At 46.6% G+C, this 20,802-nt stretch overlaps 1 protein-coding gene across 2 annotated transcripts; it reads left to right on the forward strand.

Annotated features, from left to right (window-relative positions):
* Positions 1-205: 205 nt before the first annotated feature.
* Positions 206-2,494, forward strand: CLEC11A (C-type lectin domain containing 11A). 2 transcript variants are annotated; one of them, XM_069457706.1, is made up of 4 exons: positions 206-461; positions 687-882; positions 1,193-1,384; positions 1,860-2,494. In XM_069457706.1, exons 1-4 carry the CDS (start codon positions 315-317, stop codon positions 2,303-2,305), a joined length of 981 nt encoding a protein of 326 aa, XP_069313807.1. In that variant the 5' UTR covers positions 206-314; the 3' UTR covers positions 2,306-2,494. The 2 variants fall into 2 exon arrangements, with proteins under 2 accessions (XP_069313807.1, XP_069313806.1); XM_069457705.1 differs by having other exon boundaries at positions 206-882.
* Positions 2,495-20,802: the final 18,308 nt, after the last annotated feature.

Below are 20,802 nucleotides of genomic sequence, written 5' to 3' on the forward strand. Positions count from 1 at the left end.
AGGAACAAGCTGGGCGGAAGTGAGCTCTGGAAAGTGGAAAGAGGGGCGTGTGTGAGAAGACCCAAGGCGGGATCCAGGCTTTGGAACGTTAGAGGTTTCCGGCCACAAAGGCAGGGCCTCGGGGGAGCCAAGAGGGGCGGGGAGAGACACACACAGAGGAGCAGAGGAGACAAGAGTGGGGAAGAGAGGGACAGGAAGAGAGAAACTGAGAGAGCAGGGAACCAGGGGGCTAGTGATCTGCACACAGGGCAGGGGGTGCTTGCCAGTTCCCGGAGACCACCTCCCGCCCCAGAAATCAAGACATCTGCGACCTTATGCAGGCAGCTTGGCTTTTCGGGGCCTTGGTGATCCCCCAGCTCTTGGGCTTTGGCCATGGGGCTCGGGGAGCTGAGCGGGAGTGGGAGGGTGGCTGGGGAGGCGCCCAGGAGGAGGAGCGGGAGAGGGAGGCCCTGATGTTGAAGGTGAGCTGTGGAGTGGGAACTCTAAGGGCGAACCCGGAGTTTGGGAGGGGGTGTTTCAGGATCAGGGAAATGGGCAAGGGGGAACGATGGGGACAGGTTCAGAGGACGGGGGTGATGGGTTCAGAGAGAGGACCCAGGCGCCAAAGAGTGAATTTAGAGTTGGAGGGGGGAGCGCGGGGCGTCTCGGGAGGCAGGCTGGGGCAGACCACCCCTCCCCGACCCCAGCATTTGCAGGAAGCCCTGGGGCTGCCGGCTGGGAGGGGGGATGAGAATCCAGAGAATCCTGTCGGGACCGAGGAAGGCAAAGGGACCTGGGAGACTGAGGAGGACCAGGAGGAGGAAGGGGAGGAGGAAGCAACGGCAATCCCCTCCTCCAGCCCCAGCCCTTCTCCCACCCCTGAGGACACCGTCACTTATATCCGTGAGTAACCAGAAGTCCCATCCTGACCCCAGACCTCCGCAGTCATTTTCACAAAAATGAATCGTCAGTTCACTGCCGAGTGGCCTTTCAGTTGCTCAACGTCCAACCCCGAGCCCCCACATCCCTAGGAGTCCCAGGTCTCGGGCCTCGCCTTCCAAGAGCCACGGCCACTGGACCCCACTTTCCGGGAGTCCCAGGTCCCCTCCCCCAACCCCGCCCTCAGGAGCCCTAGGTCCCGGTTCCCCCAGGTCCTCGGGTCTCCCAGCTGCGCCCAGGCTCCCCCTCTAGCGCGAGCACTGTCTGTCCTCAGTGGGCCGCCTGGCCGGCCTGGACGCAGGCCTGCACCAGCTACACGTCCGTCTGCACGCGCTGGACACTCGCGTCGTCGAGCTGACCCGGGGGCTGCGGCAGCTGCGGGAGGCGGCGGGCGACACCCGCGACGCTGTGCAAGCCCTGCAGGAGGCGCAGCGCCGCGCCGAGCGCGAGCACGGCCGCCTGGAGGGTGAGTCCGCACAGCGTTGGGCGGGAAAAATGGGACGATCTGGGCCAGGTGGGGGACCGGTGAAAGGACCGGCCTCGGAGAGATCTGAGAAGAGGTGAGGACCCTGGGTGTAGGAGGCGGGAGCGGCCCTGGCAAGCTGGGTGTGTTGGCGCATGGGGAGGTGAGCTGGCGGGGAGGGTGAACGCGGGAGGCAGCGCGGGCGGTGGGCGAGCCACCCCTCTGGCTCACAGCCGCGCGGACCTAGCTCGGGCCGCGCCACGCCCCCTACAGTCCCGCCCCGACAGTCTGGCCCCGCCCCCGGCGGGCCTGATTCTCCGCCTCATTGCTCCCTGCGGTTCTGACCCCGCCTCCTCCCGGCCCGCCCCTCGGATGCCCTGACCCCGCCTCCTCCCCGCCTCGCGACGTCCTGGCCCCTCCTTCTCCCCGCCCCCCAAGGCCATGAGCCCGCCTCCTTCTCGCCCCGCCCCGCCCGCAGGCTGCCTGAAGGGGCTGCGCCTTGGCCACAAGTGCTTCCTGCTCTCGCGCGACTTTGAGGCGCAGGCGGCGGCGCAGGCGCGGTGCGTGGCGCGGGGCGGGAGTCTGGCGCAGCCGGCCGATCGCCAACAGATGGAAGCGCTCACTCGCTACCTGCGCGGGGCGCTCGCTCCCTACAACTGGCCGGTTTGGCTGGGCGTGCACGACCGGCGTGCCGAGGGCCTCTACCTCTTCGAAAACGGCCAGCGCGTGTCCTTCTTTGCCTGGCACCGCGCGCCCCGCCCCGAGCCGGGCGCCCGGCCCAGCGCTGCGCCGCACCCTCTCAGCCCCGACCAGCCCAACGGCGGCGCGCTGGAGAACTGCGTGGCGCAGGCTTCTGATGACGGGTCCTGGTGGGATCACGACTGCGAGCGGCGCCTCTACTACGTCTGCGAGTACCCCTTCTAGCCGGGCCGGTTCCCTGGCTCTCCCACCATGGCCGGCCTTTGACTGCGCCGTGCACCCTCCACCCTCCGAGAACGCCCTTCCTTCCCTGTCCCCCAGCTGGGTGCTCCACGGAGGGCTCCTGCGGGGCCGGGACCCCTCCGCGGCCTTTGCCTGAAGCGGCGGGCACGAGGCTAGGTCCGCCCGGTGCCAATAAAGCCTTGTGGATTCAGACTTGAGGGGCAGTGGAAGCGCTTTTGGCCTTTAACTCGCCGCAGGGAAAGCTAGGAAGGGCCAGACCCTGGCCTTTGGGTGCCTGTCCTCTACTGCTTTTACAGGTATTTGAGCCCCAGAGTCAGAGTGATGGGGAACACATGTGCATATGTATACACAGTCACCTGCTCCTGCACGCTAATGCCCGTAGTATACACGTGCACACACTGCAAACACCTCCATCTTCATGGTGCCCTATCTCACGGCCTTTGAGACCCAGGGCCTGTCATTCACTGTTCCAGGCCTTGGCCTTGGTCCTGGTCGAAGAGATCCGGGAAACACAAAGGAACTAAAGGCTCTGACAAGTCCTACAAGAAAGAGCCCGTTTAATTTTGTTTAGTATGTCCCTAAGTTGTTTCCCTAGGTGGTACCGTTTCATGTAACATCAGGCCCTGGTCTGAGGTGAGAGACCCTCTACTCCTTTTCCTCTCCCTCACCCCCAGGGGCACATGTGAAGACACAAACTTAAGGACCCACCCAACGTTGAAACTTATGCTCCATCCCAATACTCCCTCCTTTACTTTCTGCCTGTGAGACCATGAGCCAGTCCCTTCCCCTCTCTGAGCCTGTTTCCTCATCTGGACATGGGCACAGTTACCCCCTACTTTGTGTGGCTCTTGGGATGATCAGGTGAGGCCAGGAAAATGTGCATTTGGGAAATGGTTGAACGTGAGCCACATGCTACCTTCCTCCCTCACCATTTTCCATACTTTTATTCCCTGGAGGCAGTGAAGACACCCAGGAGTTGGCCAGTCTGGGCCTCTGCATTGCAGACAGCACTATTTGAGGGAGAGGGTCTTCTTTGGAAATCACCCCAGTGCCTCCCCTGGTGTTGGCATCATGGAGCCCAGGAATGGAGGATGTGACCCTATCTGTCCTTCCATCTTCGCCCATTCTTCTCCCTCAGCTGGGGCACCACCACCAAAGTGTCACCGTTGGATCCACCCGTGGGAGGAGCTAGCCATCCCTGTCATCTCCAGAAGAGATCACCCACCCCTGTCCCTTCGGGAGTCATTTCTCAGTCCCCCAGCCTCGTAGGAAGTACCGGGTTCAGAGGCAGGGGCAGTTGCGGCCTGCTGTCAGTAGGGCTTCAATCAGGGGCACCGAGGACCTTGCTTAAAATTCTTTCCACTCTGAGCTTCAGTTTCTCCGGGCTGGGGCGGGCAGCAGGATGTCTCGTAGCCAGAGAGTGGGTTAGGCAGGCACTGACAAGTGCCTCCTACTTCCTGGAAGGGCACCCCTCGCTCACAGAGCTTCCCTTCTGGAAAGTATGCGGGTGAGGCAGCAGGATGGTTGCCTGCCTGGATTCCATAGCCATATGATCCAGGTTCTAGTCCTACCTCGGCCACTTACCTACTGGGTAGGTAAGAGAAGTAACTTTGCCGTTTCCCAGTGTCCCGTATGTACAATGGACATAATAATACCTATTTCCTAGAATAGAGCCAGACACAGAGGGGTCTTTGCCAAACCCAGATCTGCGCCTCACTCAGCAGTTCAACCGCCCCTTCCCCTCTGCAGGCTCTCTCCCGATGTTGTGCCTTTGCACGTGCAAAGATCTCCGTCCTCCCTCCCCTTCTCTGTGGGGGTGATCACCCACTTCCAAGAATTGGCTAACATGTCACCCCAAACAGCTAGCCTTTCCCCCGACCCCGCAGGGTTAGGGCCCCCTTTGGTGTCTCAAAACTGCTGGCTCCTCTCCTGACCCAGCCCAGATCAGCCAGTCCGGGGGACACCCCGGGTGGGGATGAGGGGGAGCAGGACTGCTTATGACCAACTCTGTGTCCTGGCACACCTGGCACATGGGAGCCCTTTGAATGAAAATGCCTATGTGGGATCAAGTTGGGGACCCTGAGATGTGTCGGATCTCTGCTGCTTTTTCTCCCCGGCCTCCCCGAGGCTGGGGTCAGGCACCTCCTCTGGTTTCCCGCAGGGTCTGGAGCTTTCCGCATCACTTTCGGTGCCACTGCCTGGTCAATGTATGCCTCCCTGACAGGGCCCCGGGCTACCATACCAAGCCCAGCGACAGAGTTGTGGGCATGCAAAGAGGTCCAAAGTGGGGAGTGGAGAGCGTCTACAAAAACTGTTTATGCACCAGAACAGCACGCCTGTACGCGGCATTCGTGCTGATTCCTGACCGCAGTCTGCGTGTGGGAAACCTACCCTCTCCTCTAGGAAGCCTGCCCAGGCCTCCTGTGGGCCAGAAATTGCCAATACTCTTCCCCTGGCTTTCCGCGGAGCGCCTGAGGTTTGCGAGGCCAGAGCGTGGACCATAGGAGGCCTCAGCAGCTGACTGGAATCGACGTGTTAAGGGACCCCAGGAAAGCAGTAGAGGAAGGGCTGGAGGCTTGCAATGAGCCAGCGGAGGAAGAACCAGCGGCCGCACGGACTTGCAGGACTACAAATCCCAGGAGGCCGAGAGGCAGGCCTGCCACCGCCTCCCCAGAGCCAAGTCTTTCTGCAGTCATCGAGTGACTCACCAAGCCCTCTCGCAAGCCCCACCCCCTCCTCCCACGTGGAATTCGCCTACATTTCCCATAAGCCTGAAAGACCACGCCCCTCTCAATGAGGTCAGAGAACGGCAGTGTCCAATCAGAGATCAGACCCCTCCTCTCCACGCCTCGAGGTATTTTGGGAAATGTAGTCCGGTCGCATGCCCACGGGTAGGAAAACCGAAGCCTCCTAGTCCTTAACTTAAATTCGCTTACACATCAACATTCTCTTACACTGTAATCGGCGTTCTGATCTTACAGACAAGTTTTTCAAAACACGTGGGGATTCCTATGAGTAAATCATAACCATTTTTAAAAAAGTGAAATAAAGTCATATAAAATATCAGTACGTGTAGAACGTGGTAAGAAATATTTTTCAACATTTAGGCATTTGAGTATGTACTGAATTAGAAAATGAAATTTGATATAAAATTTCTTCCTTCGCTTGGAAAAAGTTTGCTAAACACTGGTTCAAACCAACCTAGTTTCTTACAAAACAACAAAAAACAAAGCTAAAACTTTTTATTTGAAAATAATTTAAAACTTTTTGATAACCTGCGCAAATATAAATACTGTAGTACATACACATATTCTTTATCCAGATTTGTTTATTGTTAACAGTTTACCCCATTTTGGCTTTATCCATATATCCATCCACCCACTCCCCCATCCATCCTAGCCCAATCACCAGGGACAAAACCCAAATCAGATTTGTTGACCTATTGTAATGAGGAAGACCACACCCCAGAGGAGGAGCTGTGGTTGAGTTAATAGGATTTAGGGGACGAGAGAAATTTGAGTGAAACTTAAGTGAAACAGTCTTTTGATAGGTTCAGAACAAAGCAGGAATGTGTGTAAGTGAGTCAACATCAGGTCTGAACTGCAAAGTGGACCCAGGATCTTGTTTCCTTGGAAACGACAATGTTAATATAAATGTGGCATGTTGTGCCCAGAAACTATTTAAAGCTCTGCACCAGGGCTAGAAATCGAGGTTTCTTATGTGTCAAAGTGGCTGAGATCTTCCAGGCAAGAAAGATTAGGCTGTTTCATTATTATGGATATACCTTGAAACAGCCAAGTTTCCAACAGTCTATAATTTTAGAGATCAGGCATTCTCAGTGAGTAAAATGGCATTAGCCACTCACAAAGGGGGTTGTTAGGACGCATTACAGCTGCCTCGCATCCCTGGGTGAAATGTTTCCTGGCAACTTTGCAGCTGGCTTTATCTGGGTCTGTAGGTGGATGGCAGGCAGATTTTTACAGTATTAGCTGGTTTTAGTTCCTCAATATACACACATATTTCCTGGGGCATGTAAGGGTTATTTACACACACCATGGCCCTTCACCCCTACATTGCTCAGTTTGTATTTCCTAAGAATAGAGATATTCTCTAACATAACTACAGTAATCAACCTCAGTAAATGTAACATTTATGCAATACTTTTATCTACTGGTGGTATTCCAATTTTGCCAGGTGACCCAATGATGTCCTTTATAGCACTTCCCTCTCCAGTTCAGGATCCAGTCTGGGATCAGGCATTGCATTTAGTTGTCATGTCTCTTTAGCCTCTTTTAATCTAGAATATTTCCATATTTATGATATTGACATTTTGGAAGAGCAACTCCTCGCTCTTTTAAAAATAGAAATTCCACAATTTGAGTTTCTCTAATGTTTCCTCGTGATGATTAGTTTCAGGTTATACATTCTCCACCACAATATGTGAGCTGAGGTTTGTTCTGCTGTGAAGGTATCCCATCTGGATACAGTCAACCTCCAATTGTCCCTCATCTGTGATGTTAGTTTTGATCACCCAGCTGAGGTGATATCCAATTCCTGCACTGTATAATTCTCCTTTGTAATTAATAAGCAGTCTGTGGGCAGACACTTTAATATCAGGCAAATATCTGGTCCCTCATCAAAATTTCCCAGATTTAACATTCATTGATGATTCTTCCCTTATCCCGTATATATCATAATGGTTGCAAAATGATGATTTTCCAGCGCTGGTACCACCTCCACATTTGCCGGTCAACACTCAGCATTCTATTATAAGCAAAAGTCCATCTCTTTCCCCTCATTTGTCCATTTATTATGAAACAGACTCGTGAATTCCTATTTTTTCCGTGGTTATAGTTTATTACCCTTCTTTTTTTTTTTTTTTTAAAGCACTTCCTTAACTTTATGGCATAACAAGATTTCCAGGCTAATCTGTACTTCATCTTTTGTCTGTCTCAACCCTGAAATCAGACATTTCCCCCAAGGAGCCCTGGGTCCTTTTAGTGGGGAGTGGTATTAGAGACCAAGGTCTGGGTGCTAGGTGTGCTCAGTGCCCTTGAGCTATGTTTGCTTCTTGGTCTTTTCAGCAGACAGAGCAACCTGTTTGCTTTACAGAGATGGGAGGACTGAGGCTGTGAGAGGCGTCTGTACACAGGGATGCTTTCAGCAAAACACTCTAAGCCAAATGGCTCAAATACTTACTGGTTAAAGCAATTCAGGATGGAGACGGCAATCACATTCACCAGGCAGACACTCGTCTGGGGAGTAGGAGGCCCCAAAACTTTCCCACTGAAACTGGACCCAAGAATATCTGTTACAGCAGGAGAGGAGGAAGCCAGATGTGCAAAAGGACTTTCTAAGGAATTCATGAGCACCCTGGGTCTGAGGAACTGATCAATGACCTTATTTTTTTTTTTTTTTTAAGTGAAGGATGAGTTCAGAAGCAATTCAGAGAATTCAGTGGCACAAGTGCCAGCAAACATCAGGTATTTGGAGATCTCCATGTGGCCATACTTCCTCTTCTTACCAGGATACCATTCAGATTGGATTAGGGCCCACCCTAATGGTCTCATTTAACCTTAATCGCCTCTTTGGAGAGCCTGTCTCCAGACACAGTCACATTGTGAGGTATTAGGGGTTAGGGCTTCAACACACGAATTTTGGGGGGACACAATTCAGCCCATCACCATATCTTACTGTATGCCATCTGCAACTTGCTTTTTAAAGGCAAACCTTACTAAGATTTGTTCGTGTTGGTGCCTGTAGCTATAGTTCGTGCATTTTCACTGTGGTATGGTATGAAAATGATAAAAAATGCAGGGAGAAATTGATCAAATGGATTTGGGAAGAAAAGAAGATTAACAAAACCAAAAGCTATTTTAATGTTTGAAAAAGTTACTAAGATAGTCTGACTTGGCAAAACCAATCAAGAAAAAAGGGAGAGGCTGGAAATAAAATACAAACTGTAAAATGGTGAATAATTATAGCCAGGGCAGAGATATAAAAAGTAATGAAATTATATTATGGCTAACTTTGTGCTAACATTTAAAAGCCTCGATGAAGTGGTTCAATTACTAGAAGAATATAAAATGCTAAAATGACACAAAATTAGAGAATTCGAATAAGCCAGTAAGTATTCAAGTATTTGAAGTTATATTCGAAGATTTCCCCTCTCCCCAAAAAAACCCCAGGCACAGATGGTTTTCTAGGCAAGTGATACCAAACATTCAAGGAATGTTTAATTCCTGTCTTATATGTATTATTCCAGAAAATAGCTGGAAAATTATATAATAGCTGCTCCAGGCTAATGCAATGTTGATTCCAAAACCAGGTAAGAACAGGAAATGAAACTTATAGGTTTATTTCATTTGTGAATGAAGATGCCAAAGTCCTAAATCAAATAATTACCTATTAAATCCAACATATCATAATTCATCACAAACAAGTAGGATTTAGCCCCCTAATGCAAAGATGGTTCAAAAAAAATTTTTTTTAAATCATTCCATGTAAATCACCATATCAATAGATCAAGGTAGAAAATATAATGATTTTAATTGATGTGAAAAATAGTTTGATAAGGCTGTATATCTATTTATGATTAAAAATTAAAACAGCAAACTAGGAAAAAAAGAGAACTTTCTTAACTTCATAAAACTTCCAGCAAAAACCATGGAACTTTTGGATGCCTTTTCTTTTAGGTTAAGAACAGACTAGGCTATTGCTTTAACCTAGGACTCTCTGTAAGTTCTGAGTAATGCTTTATTGAAACAGAAAAAGAAATAAGAGGTATAAAGCCTAGAAGGGAATTGAGAAAGCTGCTATTATTTGAACATGATATAATTGTGTACCCGGTAAAACCAATAAATCAACGGACAAACTATTAGAACAAATAATAAGACATATCAGCAAGGTCTCTGGTTACAAGATTAACCTATAGAAATCATTATACAAACAACAAACAAACATAAAATATTAAAAATACCATACACAATCCCATCAAAAGGCAGAAATCCTTTAGAAATTAGCAAAGAAGAATACACAAGATTCTGTCAAGAAAACTTAATCTCTAATAAAGAAACTTAAGGATGATCTGATTAAAAACAAAGACATTCTCTGCTCATGGTGGGGATGGTTATTAAATATTATACAGATGTCAATACCTCACAAATAATTTGTAGATTTAATACCATTGCAAGTAGATTTCCACTTGTTTTTATTTTAACAGCTTGAGATTCACATAAAATACAATTCACACATTTAGAATGTACAATTTAATGGTTCTTAGTGTGTTCACAGTCGATTTTAGAACATTTTCACCATCTCAAAAAGAAACCCTGCACCCTTTAACTCTCATCCCTCTACCTCCGCAGTTTCCCCCACTCTGCCCAAGCCTAAGAAATCACTAATCTGCTTTTTGTCTCTACAGATTGCCTATCAGGAACATTTCATATGAATGGAATCATACACTCTGTGGTCTTTTGTGATTGGCTTCTTTCACTTTACCTAATGTTTTCAAAGTTCATCCGTGCTGTAGCGTTTGTTAGTACTTCATTCTTTTTTGTGGCCAAATAACATTCCATTGTATGGACAGGCCAGATTTTGTTTATCCATTCATCTGTTGATGGAAATTTGAGTTGCTTTCACCTTTTGGCTATTATGAATAATGTTGCTATGAACAAGTTACAAGTTTTTGTGTGGACATATGCATTCCTTTCTTTTGGGTATGTACCTAGGAATAGAATTGCTGGATCATATGGTAACTCTATATTTAAGTTTTTGAGGAACTGCCAGACTGTTTTCCAAAGTGGCTGCACTATTTTACATTTCCACCAGCAATGTATGAAAGTTCCAGCTTCTCCATATCCTTGCCAACACTTGTTATTATCTGAATTTTTATTCTGGCCATCCTATTGGGTGTGAAGTGGTATCCCATTGTGGTTTTTATTTGTATTTCCATAATGACTAATGGTGTTAATATTGTCATGTGCTTTTTGGCCATTTGTATATCTTCTTTGGAAAATGTCTATTCAGATCATTTGCCCACTTTAAAATTGGGTTGTCTTTTTATTACTGAGTTGTAAGAGTTCTTTATAAATTCTATTTTTTTTGAGTTGCTGTTTTAGGGGTTATGACATACATTTTAATTTATGAGAATCAGTTTCAGACTTATACTAGCTTAATTTCAGTGAGATATAGAATGATTATTCCTATGTAGCTCTATTTCCTTTCCTCTCCTATTGTGGTATTATTGCTGTACATATTAATATTACAAACCCAACAATACACTGTTATAATTATTACTTTACCATCTGTCATGATTTCCTTAACAGCAATTCTCAATAACAGCAAAAATATATTTGCAATAAAATATATTGCAAACATATCACATTTATATACATTATAGGCCCAACAATAAATTACATACATATTATTTTATACAATTGCTTTTAAAATCTGTTATGAGAAGAAAGGAGATAAACATGGCTTTTAACTGTCTTTTGCAGTTACAAAATTACCTTTACCGGTATTCTCTGTTTTGTGTAAATGTGGATTTGCATTTCTGCTTTCATGTGAATCTGCATTTCTTGCTTTCAGCCTAAAGAACTTCCTTTAGTTTTTTTTTTTTCCCCACAGTCTCCCTCTGTTGTCCTGGGTAGAGTGTAGGGGTGTCATCATAACTCCTTGCAACTTCAAACTCCTGGGCTCAAGTAATCCTCCTGCCTCAGCCTCCAGGGTAGCTGGGATTACAGGTGTGCACCACTGTGCCTGGCTAATTTTTTTGATTTTTGGTAGAGGTGGGGTCTGGCTCTTGCTCAGGCTGGTCTCGAACTCCTGACCTCAAGCGATCCTCCCGCCTCAGTCTCCCAAAGTGCTAGGATTACATGCATGAGCCACCATGCTCAGCCATTCCTTTAGTATTTCTTATAAGGTGAGTCAGCGAACAACAAATTCTGTTTTTGTCTGTCTGGTAATGTCTTTAATTCACCTTCTCTTTTGAAATATAGTTTTGCTGGATATAGGATTCATGGTCGACAGTTTTATTTTTTGAGCACTTTGAAAATGTTATTCCCCTGCATTCTAGTCTCCATTGTTTCTGTTGAGAAGTCAGCTGTTAATCTGATTTAGTTTCCCTTGTATGTGAAAAGTCATTTTTCTCTTTCTGCTGCCAAGATTTTCTCCTTGTCTCTGACTTTCAGCATTTTCACTATAATGTGTTTGATTGAGGATCTCTACATTTATCCTACTTTCAGTTCGTTAAGCTTCCTGGATGTATAGGTTAATAAATTTGAGAAGTTTTCAGCCATTGTTTTTTCAAGTTAATTTTCTTCATCTATCTTCTCCTTCTGGTAATTATGCATATATTGGTTCACTTACTGATGTCAATAACAGCAATAGTTATTGCTGCACTTTAGCCTGGGCACCAGAGTGAGACCCTGTCTCAAAAAAAAAAAAAAAGAATTTATTCAATCAACAAACGTATTGAAAATCTACCATGTGCCAGGCACTGTGCCAGTGTTGGGGATAAAAGGGCAAACACACAGAGCCAGGCCCTGAATACAGGAAACTCTGAGTGCTGAGACAAATAGACATTAAACAAACACACTCACAAACAAATGTATTTGTTTTCAAATGGGGCTAAGTGTTCTGGAGTGAAGGAATCCAGGCTGATGAGAGTTGCAACAAAGGATATGGTGTCAGAGCCAGAGGTTTGCTGAGGAAGTGACATTTGAGGTGAGACGTGAAGGATGATAGGAATTAAATGGGCAAAGAGGGAAGGACTAGTGTTCCAGATAGAGGGAGTGGCATGTACAAAGGCTCCGAGGATAATATCTGCTTTTCTATAAGTATTCGGAATGACGGCCTTTTCTCCCTCAGATTCTGCTGAGATTTCTTTCACCAGCAGTTCAGAGTAGCTAAAATTTTGAAAACCAAGCACCAGAATTTCTTTAGTTAAAGCTAAGAAAAACCAGCAGACCTGAAAAGCTCAAAGTATAAATACAAGAAGGAAGTATTAAAAACGGATGACTAGCAAATAGAATAGGAAACATAAAATGTTTTTATCTACAGAAGAAAGCCAAGAAGCCACCTTTGATAAGGCCCAATATTTTTTAAAAAATCAACTTCATTTGGATATAATTTACATATAATAAAATCTGCCCATTTTAAGTGTACAGTCATTGAGGTTTTCATAGGTGTATACACCTGTACTATGATCAAGAAACAGAACATTTTTAGTCCTCAAAGTTCCTTCAGACCCGAGGCTTCCATCCACTGATCTGCTCTCTAACAGTATAAATTAGTTTTCCATTGTCTAGGGTTTCATATAAATGGAATCATACAATAGGCACTTTTCTTAGACTTACCAGAGGAAGCAATTAAAAATACAGAATGCCCAGCTAAATTTGAATTTCAGATACATAATGAATAATTTTTCAGAATTGCACAGGGCATATTTATACTAAAAATAAGTTGTTGCTTCTCTGAAACTAAGTTTAACTGGGCATCCTGTATTTTGTTTGCCCACCCTAACTCTTTTGCGTCTGGCTAGGCATGGGGTTTTGAGGATTTGTCCCCATGGTTGTAGATATCTGTAGTGTGTTCCTGTTCGTTGCTGAGTAGTATTCCACTGCTGTTATTAATAGTATTGGTTAGCAATATACCATTCTCCTGTTGATGAACATTTGGGTTTTCCCAGTATGAGGATATAATGAATAAAGCTTTGACCACCCAAGGTCAACAGTTAACATCATCCTTTCCCTACAGATAATGCTGGTGCTTGTGAACTTGTGATCCCTGAAGATGTTTGCCACCAAGGTTCTGGGGACTTGAAAATACTGTTTGGGGGAGATGGACATATGAGTCTGCTCCTATAAAGCTCTTTGGCCATCTCTAGCACACAGGGCCATCTCTCCTCTGTCTGCCCTCTCCCCTCCCCTCTCTCCCTTCACTTTCTATAATGTCCATGAAATTAGTTAATACATGCAAAGCACTGAGAACAGTGCTTGGGACACAGTAGGTGCTCACAAATCGTCAGCTCCCATTATTAATATTATTCACTCTGTAGAATGTGCTGGCTTCTCCATTTCACCGACTCTAGGACACTCCAGTTTTATAGGTGTACAAAGAAAGAACAGTTTATACTACCTGTAAGAGGCAACACAATTCTTTCTTATCACTTGGAATTTTTATTTCTTACTTATTGCAAGAGCTCTTACAGGTGTATTTACGGCAAGCCATAAAGGAAAATGTATGTAAAATAAAGTATTCCCCAAATTGTTTCACAATTGAGGTCCTTTTCTTTGTTTAAGAAACCTCTTGGCTGGGGCTGGGTGTGGTGGCTCACGCCTGTAATTCCAACACTTTGGGAGGCTGAGGCCAGAGGATAGTGTGAGGTGAGGAGTTCAAGACCCACCTGGGCAACATAGCAAGACCTCGTCTCTACAGAAAGTTAAAAAATATTAGCAGGTGGCATGTGCCTGTATTCCTAGCTACTCAAGAGGCTAAGGTGGGAGAACTGCTTGGGCCCAGGAGTTCAAGGCTGCAGTGAACTATGATTGTTCCATTGCACTCCAGCCTGGGCAACAGAGCAAGATGCCATCTCTTAGAAACAAACACACATATATATATATATATATATATACACACACACACACACACCACATATATACACACATATATATATATTAATATACCATTCTTAGTTCACAGGATGTACAAAAACAGGCAGTGGGGCAGGGTAGATAGAGACAGGGTCTCTAAGTGTATATTCAGGGAGGTAAAAGAAGAAAAAGGTTTTTAAAGGAAAAAAATGAGGAGGATTACATAATTGCCTTGCAATCATTATCTTTGGCTACCAAGATCAATAATAAAAGTGATACAGCCTGAGGCTGGACAAACAGTTGTTGGGCAGATGTCCTTGTAGAAGTACTTTTCGTATGTGGTTGCAATAGCCTTTGTGCAAGGTTGTGGTTTTCGTAGAGTCTTTTATGATCATTTTTGTTATCAGCTACCCAAGCCTGAGGACCCTTTCTTCATGGCTCTACTTGTCAGGGTTTTTGCAGCTCTATTTATCAGGGTTTTTTTTTTTTTTAAATATTAGTGACTCTTTTGAATGTGACAACTTTTACAATAAACAGTGCTACAAATAACACCTTTGGCGATAACGCTTTCCCCCCGCCCCCCATGTTTAGGTTTATTTCTTTGGTCTGGATTCCCACAGGTTGTCCCCCCAAAAGAAATGATCTTGCCAAGTGAGGTGGCTCATGCCTGTAACCCTAACACTTGGGAGGCTGGGGCGGGAGGATCACTTGAACCCAGGAGACCAGGAGACCAGCCTGGGCAATAGCGAGACCCCATCTCCACCCAAAAAAAAAAAAAAAAAAAAAAAATTAGTCACGTGTGGTGGTGCATGCCTGTAATCCCAGCTACTGTAGAGGCTGAGGCAGGAGGATCGCTTGAGCCCAAGAGTTGAAGGTTGCAGTGGAGGCTGCAGTGAGCTGTGATGAGGCCACTGCACTCCAGCCCAGGCAACAAAGCAAGACACTGTCTCAAAATAAATAAATAAATAAATAAATAAAGGAATAAGAAAGGAAAGACCTTGTCTTTGTCACCCAGAAGGATCTAAGAATCCTACAACACAGCAAGAGAGATTCTGCCCCAGCCCTGTCCACCAGCTCCAGGGCTTGCTAATTTTTTTTGCTGGTTGTTGATTTATTGGATTGGATTTTGATTTTTTTTGTGTGATAGAATATCGTTCTGGAATGGTTGGCTATTTACTCTGTTTCCTCTTTTGTGAACTGTCTCTTCATGTGTTTTGCCCACTTGCCTCCTGGAATCCAACTCTTTGTTCCCTTTTCGGTGTGATTTACATGATAAGATTATTGACACTATTTTTGTCACAGGGGATATGAGGTTTTTTCCAAGTCTATTTCTCGACTTATAATTTTAGTGCGAGCTGTGTTTTATACACAGAGCTTTTGAGTTTAAGGTTGTCAAATCCGTATTCTTAATAAGAGAAAAAAAATTCGCTTAAGCATTTTTAAAATTAACACTAATTTGAATACAGCACAATTCACCCTTTTTCGGTGCGGTTCTGAGGTTTTGGCAAATGGATACATCGTGTGACCACCACCCGGCCAGGACACAGAGCAGTTTCATCGCCCCAAATACCCTCAAGCCCTGTTACAGTTCAAGTGCTTAAAATATAGGAAAGCTAAAAGAATGGACATGGTGAATAAGCAATTTTTATCTCCTGGTCGTTCTGTGGTTTTTAATGTTGACCCCAATTTTTTTTTCTTTCTTTCTTTGTGAATAAAACTAGCAATGCCAAGCGGGTGAAAAAATGCTAACCAAACTGCAATCGGTACTCAAAAAGTTCCCTTCCATCCTCTTTCTTCCCTCAGATAATGAGAATTGTTAACAGTTTTACATGTTCCTTTTGAGGATTTCACCTCTGCATTTTTTCCCCCACTCATTCATTTATGTACCAGCCACACGGGGAATCAGGCTGTGCCCCCCTCCACCTGTGCGTGTTCCTATACACACACCGTTTCTAGATTCTCTCTGACCACATCCTCCTCACATTCTCCTCCCCTGGGGCTCGGAGCATCTAGAAGTGCCACCCTCTCCCATAACTAGATAATGCGAGTGACAACAGCAATGAACTGTCCCCTCTGTACAGATGAGTCCGACGGAGAGCCTGGTGCCCAGGATGCCGTGTGGGGATGGGCTCTCTCACTCACTGCTGGCCACTGGCATCTGCCCCTGCCTTCCTGGGGGTGTTTCAGCATAAATTTACAGCATTGTTTTTTTTAAGAGACAGGGTCTCACTCTGTCACCGAGGCTGGACTGCAGTGGCATCATCATAGCTCACGGCAACCTCAAACTCCTGGGCTCAAGCGATCCTCCCACCTCAGCCTCCCTAGTAGCTGTGACTGCAGGCACGCACCATCAGGCTCGGCTAATTTTTCTTATCTTTTTGTAGAGATGGGGTCTTGCTATGTTGCCCAGGCTGGTATCAAACTCCTGGCTTCAAATGATTCTCCCAACTCGGCCTCCCAAAGTGCTAGGATTACAGGCGTGAGCCACCGTGCCCAGCCAGCAGTTTTTACATGCACATTTGACCTACCAACTCCACTTTTAGGGTTTTATCCTTTGGTGGTATTTTCTCAATGGGCCAATAATCATGATGACTCACAGATAGTGCTTCCTGTTTTCCAGATACTCTGCTAAGAATTTCACATGGATGATGTCATTTAAACCTCGTGACAACATGCCTAGGTGGGTGCTATTATTATCTCCGTGTTACAGAGGAGGAAAAGGAGCTCAGAGAGGTTAAGTGACTTACCCATGGTCACCCAGCTAGCAGGCGGCAGGGCTGGGACCCTGAGCACTAAGATAAACAGTCCATCCCTGGGCTGTCCGATGATAGCCACAGGCCACGTGTGAGTAAGGTACTGAGTTTTAAAAAAGAAACAGCTTTGTTAAGATATCATTTACATACCATACAAATTGCCCATTTAAAATGTAAAATTCAATGGTTTTGGTATATTACATTATTCATTTAAAAAAATTATGTTAATGTATATGTGACACAAAATTTCCATGAAACCATTTTAAAATGTATAATTCAGCGGCATTAATTACATTCATAATGTTGTGTAACCATCCCCACTATCTATTTTTAAACTTTTTCGTCTCCCCAAACAGAAACTCTGTACCCATTAAGCCCCTGTAGTCCCAGCTACTCGGGAAGCTGCTGCGGCAGGAGGATGTCGCTTGAGCCCAGGAATTCCAGGCTGCAGTGAGCCATGATGACGCCACTGCACTCCAGCCTGGGTGACAGAGCAAGATGCGGTCTCTAAAAAATAAATGGAAGGAAGGAAGGGAGGGAGCGAGGGAAGAAGAAAGGAAGGAAGGAAGGAAAGAGAGAGAGAGAGAGAGAGACTCTGTAGCCATCAAGAAAAAAATCCACCTTCCTCCTTCCTCCCTCCCCCAATCCGGGATACAAAGTGGGAGCCTCTTGGGCTCGGAGCTTCTCCTCAGCAAATATGGGGAACAGAGAAAGATCTGGAATCAGACGGAGCTTGGGTCACTTCTGCCTCTTGCATCTGTGTAACCTCTGCAGGTCCCTTTCCTCCTGCCTCAGTCAGGTTCTGCACAAGGATCTCACCATCCCAACCGCAGGGGCTGCTGGGAGGAGCCAGCAAAGCCACAGGACTTGTAGGGGCGCCGCGGACCGCCTCTCCCTTGGCCTCACTCCACTCCCTGGCCCTGCCCCCTCAGCAGGCCCCAGCCAGCTGTGACCATAAAATGCCCAGACACAGAACATATTTCTGCTTATCTGCTACTCACCCCAAAGATGGGAGGTGCCCTGTCATTCTGCTCCATTTACTCCACCATTTGGGTGGGGCCGACCTTTGGCCTGGGCTCCTTGTGGGGACGCTGGTTGGGAGGAGAGAAATAATGAGGGTCGCAGCCCTGGTGCTCACCGCCTCGTCACTGGAGCGGTTTCTTCAGCCCTCTGGACATCACTTGCTTTGTCCCCTCAGTGGACATTCCCTGCGCCCCTGCTCTGAAGGAAGCACAGCTGTGTCTGTCCTACGTGGGCCTCTGCCCTAAAGAGATCCTGAGAGGTTCTGTCCCCAGCTCCCCAGTTCCCCAGCACCGGCTGGATGCCTGACTATTCAGTGCAGTTCCCACACTAACGCTCCAGACTTCGTGTCACATACTACAGGTTAAGGATCCATCCCACAACACTGCCCCCACTTCAGATGCCAGCGCTACAATGGGGTGCTTAGGCCACCCACATTCTGCCCACCCACCTACAAATTCGTGATCCCCCCTTGAAGTTCAGTAATTCACTAGAACAACTCACTGAACTCAGGGAAGCACTTTACTTACTATTACTGGTGTATCATGGAGGCTACAACTCAGGAACGGCCAAAGGAAGAGATGTGCAGGGCAGGTGTGGGGGAAGGGCGGGGAGCTGCCAGGCGGGGTGCTACCCGCCCAGCACCTCAGGGTGTTCACCAGCCTGGGTGCTCCCGAACTCCACCGCTTAGGGGTTTTCATGGAGGTTTCATCATGTAGGCGTGCATCTCAGTCCACTCGGGCTGCTCTAATAGAGTATCAGAGACCGGGTGGCTTATGAAAAACTGACATTTACTGCTCACAGTTCTGGAGGCTGTAAAGTCCGAGATCAAGGTGTCAGCAGATTTTGGAGTCTGGTGAGGCTCGTTCCTCACAGATGGCACCTTCTATATGTCCTCGCATGGCAGAGGGGCTGAACTTTGATAAGGGCACTGATTCCTTGCGTGAGAGCAGAGCCTCCCAAACGCCCCACCTCTTAGCACTACCCCTGGGCATAAAGTGCAGCATATGAAGTTTGGGTGGGTGGTGCAGGGGACACAGATTTCAGACCACAGCAGTTAGGAACTGGGAACGAAGACCAAATGTACATCCCCACCGTAGCACAGAGGACCACAGATACCCACTCACCACCTTGAGCTCCGTCCTGTGCAGAACAGCTATGGCCCCTCTCTTGCCAGCCTTTGGGGCACTGTGCTTCTGCCCCCAGCAGAGAGTTAACGTTTAATTTTACTTACGCATTGGCCCTTGGCTGTGTTTGTTGTTCTGACTTCTGGTTTTGTTTCTTTGTTCATCTGTTTTTAAAATTGGTCCTTGGTCTAGGACTCAGGGCTGTCCAGTAGAGAGATTTGGGCCAGATGAAGGGAATGTCACCTGCTCACGAACCCTTGGTGAACCCGAGATAAATTCTGTTTGAGCCCAGAGGTGCGGTGTATGCTGGCCTCCTAGTCCTCCAAGTCTGTCCCCAGCCCTGGCTCGGCCTCCCAGAGTGCTGGGATTATAAGCCCGAGCTGCCGGCCCAGCCTTCCCCTGGGTCAAGGGTCCCACACCTTTTATTGCAGTGGCCACGCCCACTCCTTTGCCAGTTTTCCACGTATCTGCTGTCACATCACAGCAGCAGACCTGAGACACAGACCATGTGGCCCCCCAAAGCCCCAAATATCTACTCTCTGTCACTTTACAGAAAATGTTTGCCAACCCCTGATCTAGATGGCACAAAGGATGGTATTGCATAGAAATACGGAGACATGCATGATTCTGAGTCAAAAGTGATCCATAGGAGATGAGCCCTAACCCCCCCCAAGAAACCTTTCAATAGCTATGAGATGATTGGAAATATAAATTGGAAGTATAAATATTGAGCGGACTTTTTCATGCTAAGGAATTATTGTCATTTTTTAGGTATGGTAATGAAATTACCTTTTTAAAAGGAGTCCTTTCTTTTGGAAATAGATATTGACATATTTACAGTTGAAACCATATGATACCGTGTTTGAAATTTGCTTCAAAATAGGCTGCTTGTAGGGAGAAACGAAGACACAGGTGAAACAAGATTGTTGAAGTCAAGTGATGCTGCAGGGAGGGCCATTATATTCTCTTTCCATAATACAGCTTTTTCAAAAAACAAAGAAAAGCACTTCGATGATGAAACAATTGTGGGAATACTTTATTTTACTTGCATTTTCTTTTGGGGGCATGCGATAAATGTATCTCTAAGAGCTTTTTCAATAAATATAAAATTCTAAGTGATAAGAGAGCATTGGGTTGTGTTTTATAAGCTGTGTTGTTTCTTCCCTTTTTAAAATTTTATATTTTTTTATTTCGGCATATTAGGGGGGTACAAATGTTTCGGTTACATGTATTGCCTTTGCCCCACCCAAGTCAGAGCTTCAAGTGTGTCCATCCCCAGACGCACCGCACCCATTAGGTGTGAATATACCCATCCCCTGCTACCCCCTCCCACCTGCCCGACACCCGGTGAATGTTACTACTATCTGTGCACTTCCTTTGTGACAACTATAAACATGGTGTGTCTCAGAGTCAATGAAACGGAGCAGTGGACTCATTCTCCCGGAGGAAACACGGTCATGTCCTACAGGACGATTAGATCAGCAACGCACCACGTGTATGACGGTGGTCCCATAAGATTATGATGGAGCTGAAAGAGTCCCATTGCCTGGTGACATTGCAATCCGTTACTCATGTGTTTGTGGAGATGCTGGTGTAAACAAACCTACGGTACTGTCAGCTGTTTAAAAGCATAGCATATACAGGGCCGGGCGCGGTGGCTCATGCCTGTAATCCTAGCACTCTGGGAGGCCGAGGCGGGTGGATTGTTTGAGCTCAGGAGTTCGAGGCCAGCCCAAGCAAGAGTGAGACCCCATCTCTACTAAAAAAACAAAGAAAATTAGCTAGACAACTAAAAAATATATAGAAAAAACTAGCTGGGCATGGTGGTGCATGCTTGTAGTCCCAGCTACTCGGGAGGCTGAGGCAGAAGGATTGCTTCAGCCCAGGAGTTTGAGGTTGCTGTGAGCTAGGCTGATGCCATGGTACTGTAGTCCAGGCAGCAGAGTGAGATTCTGTCTCAGAAAAAAATAAATAAATAAAAG

This window comes from Eulemur rufifrons, chromosome 24 (genome assembly GCF_041146395.1).
Source record: "Eulemur rufifrons isolate Redbay chromosome 24, OSU_ERuf_1, whole genome shotgun sequence".
Classification (NCBI taxonomy): domain Eukaryota; kingdom Metazoa; phylum Chordata; class Mammalia; order Primates; family Lemuridae; genus Eulemur; species Eulemur rufifrons.

Coding starts and splice junctions, on each gene's coding strand:
- CLEC11A (XM_069457705.1), top strand. CDS start 315: ATGCAGGCAGCTTGGCTTTTCGGGGCCTTGGTGATCCCCCAGCTCTTG. Junction 883..1,192: donor GGACACCGTCACTTATATCC/GTGAGTAACCAG, acceptor GTCTGTCCTCAG/TGGGCCGCCTGGCCGGCCTG. Junction 1,385..1,859: donor CGAGCACGGCCGCCTGGAGG/GTGAGTCCGCAC, acceptor CCCCGCCCGCAG/GCTGCCTGAAGGGGCTGCGC.